The 6,659-nt window shown below is 49.9% G+C and overlaps 1 protein-coding gene across 1 annotated transcript in view; it reads right to left on the bottom strand.

The window, feature by feature from the left end:
* Positions 1–961: 961 nt before the first annotated feature.
* Positions 962–6,659, bottom strand: part of LOC101854385 — a 25,467-nt gene continuing 19,769 nt past the window's right edge. Inside the window, exon 2 of the mRNA XM_005112880.3 lies at positions 962–5,795. Within this exon, the coding sequence (XP_005112937.1) occupies positions 982–5,454 (4,473 nt within the window). The 5' untranslated portion in view covers positions 5,455–5,795 and the 3' untranslated portion in view covers positions 962–981. The remainder of the gene's footprint in view (positions 5,796–6,659) is intronic.

Genomic DNA, 6,659 nt, shown 5'->3' with positions numbered 1-6,659 from the left:
TGATGTGGTTTGCTCCTTCTTTCCTATCAAACATCTATCGTCCTTACCTCTCCTCCTTTTTTTGTGTATATTACTCTCTTGGAACACATCTATTCTTCGGCACTTAAATGACTTTATTGTGTTGCAAGTGCCGTAAAAATCTTTGCCAAATTTGGCTAGCAAACAGACCCGACCCGACCCGATCGTGCCAACAGGCACCGGGCATGAGGGGTGTGAACACGATCTAATTTTATCCAAGCTGAAAGGCTCCAACATAACGCCATTCGATGTCGGAATCACATCGAAAAGTATGTCGCTCAGTGAGAAATCAACTGCGACTGACGTTATGGTAGGATATTCTACTTGAATAAAAGTATCGAGCCCATCAAATATGACTGGCGTCTGTGGTGTAGCAGTTAGGCTCTTCGCTGTCGCATGCAAGAGACCCGAGGTCAATTCCCCCGTGGGGAGGATTTTTCTATCGGACTTCTCCGTCTTTCTGCTGGTATGTTGTATCTCTCCCAGCAAGGGTTGGCTCTGACAGGCAGGATTGAAAACCTGTCTCTTAAATGACTTAAATTGTATCGAATGGGGCGTAAGAACACCTACATTTAAGTTCAAATAACCTGAATGATCGGATGTCCGAATAACACAGGCTTCCACGCCTGGATTAGTCTTAGCCATGACTTGTTTGTGTCTAGCGGGGCTTACTTCGCGAGGAAGTAAAACGGTCCGACATTTCAGAAATGCCGTTATTTCAGTTGATATCATGCTGGGGTACACTGCACGAGGCTCTAGTTTGGGTCCACAGCGGAGCGTTGTAATCCTTGGATTGTTTTCGCAGTTTGGCGGCTCTTCACTCATTTTGATCTGTCGCATGGGAAAAGGATATTCTATAATCATAGACAATCGTACTATGTTAAAAGAGGAGTAAAAACTCATACCATACCATATCAATCCAATAATCGCACGCATTGTAGACTCCATTTTGCTAAATTCTGTTCACAAACCAACGACTGCAGACTGGGCGGGAGATTGTGTGGCCATCTTGAAAGGGGCGGGTTCTACCGGGCTGGCGCTGATTGGCAGTTTGTAGTTCTGTAGGAGGAGCTCGTCCCTGTCACATGACTTTGATGGACTCTCGGGGCGGCTCCCCTCTGGGGCTGACAGGAGAGAGGCGGCGATACTCTTGTACATTGCGCTGCTGGAGGCGAGCGCCGCCGAATCCTCTTTGCTGAACCCTCCGGCCGGCATACTGGACGGCTCGGACACTCGAGGGACCGGTGCGGGTAGGTTGGAAGAGGAGAGGAAAGGTTTGGGAGATAGAGGCGCGCAGATAGCAGGAGGGCCGGCGGTTTCCCGCACAGACGTCCTCGGGTAAGCACCGGTCCGCCGGTGTCTGCTCTTGACGTGTCGCTGGAGGCGGAAGCTGAAGTGTGTCTTGAAGGGACAGGAAGGACATCGCAGTAGAAGCTTCTCGTAAGAGTTACGTACGGGGAGGTCTCGGCGAGCCCGGATGTGGACGTGCCTCACGTGAGCCATGGCCCAGGACTGACTCGGGAAGACGGCGGGGCAGTGGGAACACTTGAAAGACGTACCCGAGGAGGCGTCCACCTCCTTGATTTCCTTGACCGCCTCCTCGACGGTCAGACCGTGGCTGGTGACCAGGTGGGCGGACAGTGCGTTTGGTGACGTCAGAGACTGGTGACAACGGCTGCAAGAATAGCTTCCGCAGACCACCGCATCGCTAGCAATGCCGTGAGCGCATCGCTCGTGGTCAACAAGAGAAGACAACCAATGCGTGTCGAAGCCACAGCGCTGACACACGTACTTCTTCATGCGACCGTGCAGCGGAAACTTCTTGCGCAGACTCCAGTGTCCGCCATGTTCTCCGAACTTGAGAGTTTTCCCTTCGCCATTTGGCAGGCTCGGCTCCTCTGTGGGGATCTGAGGTTCCTCCGTGTTGAGGGTGACTCGAGCGTTGTGTTCCTGAATAAGATGAAGCTGGACAGAGAGCTCGGCGGGGAAGTCCAGACCACACACCTGGCAGGTGTAGACAGGTGAGGAGTTCTTGGCCCTCATGTCCAGCGCCTCCGACTCGCTGTGGTCCTTGACGATGTGATCCTTCAGCCATTTGAGATTCTTGAACCTTCTATTGCAAATGTTACAAGTTTCGCTCTGTTCTGTGTTATTGTTGAGCGGAGCCTCTTCTTTCCCTTTCCCGTAGCCCGCCTTACTCAGGGCGTACTTCTCGTTCAGCCGGTCTGTGGGAGGTAGAGGGATCATCTGTGGCAAACTGAACGGGTCCAACTTCAAAGGTTTCTCGTCCGCGAGGCTGGACGCATTCGACGCTGTGTCACAATCCGAGGCCACTGGCGAGCCGTTCATGCTCACATTGGGAGACTGAGAGGTAGGCTGTATCCCGTGCTTCTTCAGCTTGTGGGTACGAAGGAAATATTTATTACAAACTTCCTTGTTGCAGATATCGCAGATGACGCGAGATGAGTTGACTGGCTCCTTCCATCGCCACGAGCTCTTCTCAAAGCCGTCCTTGCCCTTGCCGTTACTATTGCTCACGTTGGGCTTGAGGGGAGACATGGACATCTTCTCGCTGTCAGTGCTCTTCGAGAAGGAAGACGTGGAAGTTTCTGTCTTGATGCCGTGAATGTTTTGCTTGTGGGTTCTCAAGAAGTATTTGCTGCAGAACTCTTTCTTGCAAATGTCACAGTATGCTTCGGGGTCAAAGTTCAGTTTGACGTTGTCTTCGCCGGGTAGTTTGCCTAGAGTAGGGAGACCGAAGAAGTTCAAGTCCATGTGTCTAACGGGGTTCTGGGACCGAGCAAACAGTTCATTATTGATTGTATCTGTCAGAAAAGAGGGCATGTCTCTAAAGCTCTTGAAGTCCCTTCCAAAGTCCGCGAAAGGCGGCATGTCTTTGAAGTCCATCTTCGGGGGTAGAAATGGAAGCATGTGTGGCTTACCCGGAGTGTGAGGTGTGAGGTTGAGAGGCTGACTAGGTGAAGAGATAGGTAGGCTGCCTGAGGATGGGGGAGTCTTGGGTTTGGAGATGGGTGCCACAGGAGACACAAGACCTCTTTTTTCGTATTTCTCGTTCGTGGTGGGGTCGATGCCGTGAATATTGAACTTGTGAAGACGTAGGAAGTATTGGTTGGTCATCTCTTTGTTACAGATTTCACAGACTGCGCTTTCCGGAAGTTTTCCTACCGGAGGTACGCCAAAACTGGAAGCGTAGCCAACTGCAGAAGCATCAGCTGCCATCCTCATAAGAGATTCGTTCATGCTCCTCATCGCGTCCTCTTTGTTGGGGAGTTCTCCATTCTCGATCAGTGTGGGGTCTATCATCTCGTTTAACCCATGGTCGTGGATTCTGTGGATTCTGTAGAGATACTTGTTAGTGAAATCTTTGTTGCATAAGTTGCAAACCATCAGAGGTCCCTCCAGGCCCGATGTATGACTCTGTGGGGACCGTGACGGGATATGTGGTGACATTTCGTTCTTCAGAGCGCTAGACAGTGGTGGGGGGCTGGAGCGGCTGCCCTCGTTTTTGCCGCCTCCTTCCCTGTCCTTTACAAGAGACAAAGCTTTCTCTCTGTTTAGATCTTCGCTTCCTCGCTTTATGCCGTGTTTGCTCTCTCTGTGAATTTGGAGATAAAAGTCATTGCAGAACTCCTTGGAACAGATGTTGCAGTGGACTCCGCCTTCTTGCTGCTGGGAGGGACTGGGTTTGTTGGGGGAATGCCTGCCAGGGCCACTTGCATTGGACATAGAGGACGGGGTTGGAGGGGCCGGGGGCAGGAGGGCGGAGTCTGGGAGCGGTGTGATGTTCATTGGTTGGGATATCATGGGGTGGGGAGGAGGAGGTAATTGCTGACCGGGCATGAGAGAGCCGGCTGGAATGATAGCAACAGGGGGTAGACTGTAAGGATTGATTACCATCACCCCTGGGGGCATGTTGGGCATGTTAGGCATGTTAGGCATATTGGGCAGGGCCGGCATGCCGGGTAGATTGGGCATCCCAGCTAGGCTCGCTAATGGCTGGGGGAGGATCATGTGGTTCGTTGACGTCATCGGGTGATCCAGCAGGGCGGACGACCTTGACCTTTTGTTGTTGCTGTTGGGAGGATTTTCCGGCGCGATGCCGTGTACGTCCTGCTTGTGTTTCTTGAGGTAATATTTGTTGCAGAAATGTTTCTGGCAGATGTGGCAGTAGTCCTCCATGCTGGGGTCGTTGGCTGGCGGAGCGTTGGAAGAACTCTTGATGCTGTTGGTGATGCTTGTAAGCATGGATGTCGCACTGGAACTGTTGGGAGGGTTGCTGGAAGGAATTGAACCCGGGCCTCTTCCATCTCCTCCCCCCATACCGCTGCTGCCACCGCCACCTCCGCTACTACTGCTTTTAGCAGACGGTAGTTTAGGGCTCTCCATATTTGGCATGGGCATAGGGAACATGGGGAGGGATGGGGGGTCTCCAAGTTTGAGACCCGGCGAGCTGTCCGGTTTTTTTGGCGGCTGTGACGAAGGGTCCAGCTTGAAGGACCAAGGTAGGATCGGGTCAGAAGAGGGGGGTGGTTTCATGGAATCCATCTTGAAGTTAAAGGAGGCCAGCGGGTCCTGGGGCATCATAAGTCCGGGGAAGGGTAAAGGTACGCTGCTGGCAGGCGGGGAGTTGTCCTCATAGATCCCATGTTTGTTGGCTTTGTGCGTTTTAAGGAAGTACTTATTGCAAAACTCGCGATCACATAGCTCACAGTAAGCGTCCATGTGGAAAATTCTCTCCGACTTGTTGCCGCCTTGCTCAACTACCCCCTCCTTTCCGCCGCCGATATTGTTTTTAGACGGTGGTGGTGGGGGTAGGAGGGAGGGAGGGGGTTGTTCAGGGTACGGGTTACCTTCCTCTTGTGTCCGGGAGTCCGGCCTCATTTTGGGCGGGCCTGGATACGGTCCTGGAGTTTCTCTGGGAGAAGGTGTGGAGTCCACCGGCGCTGACCCGGCTGGGGATGGTTCCTTCTCCAAGTGACCGTTGGTCAAAGGAATCTCCGCCGTGCTCTCAAAGAGCTCCCTGCCCAAGCGGTGATAGGCTGTGGGGAAGTCTTCGGGAGGTTGGGTCTCCATCCGGGGCTTTTTCATCTCGGGGCCGTGGTCCTCCTGGCGATGCAACTCAAGTTCCCGCGACACGTGCATGTCGAGAGGAGCGTCGTAATCGTCCGCTTGACCGTTGGTCAGATGTGGGGGCGCGCGCGGGAGAGAGTGTAGCGACTCGCCGTCGGAGTTATCGTGTCCACCGCTGGCTACGTCATCACTGACGTCATTGTCCTCCGGCCCGCCGGGGCCAGGGGGGTAGGCGTCCACGACTGTGCTGTCGGGGTCAACCAGGCGGGTCACGCCCTGCTCGGGGTCACGTGTTCCCGCCGCCACTCGGTTTGGGTTCGTCTGTTTCCGCCGACTTGACTTCATGTTGGCAAATACTGAAGATCTGCTAACAGGGGAGCTCTCACTTCTTTAGAGTCTTCATGGGTGATGTCTACAACCCAACGTTTTTACAGCAACTTATGGAGATGAAAATGAAGATGACGAAGATAACACAGATGTCGTATCAAATTAGACAATAAGATGAGGACAAGCGATGCTACGGTGTACGTTGCTGTGGGTCACACAAATAAAGATGACGACTGGGACGATGAGAATGGTCTGAAGAAATCTGGCGCTCCTAGCGTAAGGAGAACGATGTGGTGCACAAAAAATGTTGTAACAAACAACGCTACAGGGAACCAGTCACACGTGCACGTCGGAGACTTCTGAAAAAAACAGAAAATTAACATTGATTAGTAATGATAGCAATACAGAAAGAACTTTGAAAATAAGGATATCAATAGGAAAGACGGGTTTCAAATAATAATAATAATAATAATAATAATAATAATAATAATATCAATTTTTTTAAATACATTACCTTTGAGAATAACAATACAGAAAAACAAGTTTGATTAATAAGGATGACAAAACAGAAAGATAACTTTAACAAGTATAGAAATATAGAAATATGACTCTAATTGATAAGAATAACCAAACCGATGGGTGATTTTAATTAATAACGAAAATAAAACAGAAAGATAACTTTTAATTTACAAGGATAAGAATACAGAGAAAGATAACTTTAATTGATCACAATCAAAACGTAGAGATATAACTTCAATCAAAAATGATAAAAATGCAGAAAGATAACCTTATCTCAAGAAGGACAAAATAAGGGATATAATATAATAACGTTAATTAATATGGATTTCAATAAGAATACAGACATTTATAATTAAGGATCATGCGTGCAACGTCTGTATTTTACTGGCACAAGGGACCATAATAAACCAAATTGTGCGTGCGTGCGCTTGTGTGTCTGCACACGCGTATGTCCAGTCGAGTATAATTGCACCCCAGACAGTAGCACACAGTAGTATGTCTCTTCCTCGGATCTTACAGCGCCAAAAAAAAGTGAATATTAAACCCACAATCACGACAGGAAGTGTAAGTAGAAAACGACAAAGTGAACATTTCGAGAGAAGAATTTTTGGTAAAGAAAAATAATCAATTACGGAATAGAACAAAGAGGAAAACATGAAAACAACAAGAAAAAAGAGACAGGTGGCGAAATTCATATACATGTA

The sequence above is a fragment of the Aplysia californica genome, unplaced genomic scaffold, assembly GCF_000002075.1.
Source record: "Aplysia californica isolate F4 #8 unplaced genomic scaffold, AplCal3.0 scaffold01455, whole genome shotgun sequence".
In the NCBI taxonomy this organism is placed as follows: domain Eukaryota; kingdom Metazoa; phylum Mollusca; class Gastropoda; order Aplysiida; family Aplysiidae; genus Aplysia; species Aplysia californica.
This window is presented reverse-complemented; position numbering and strand designations above follow the sequence as displayed.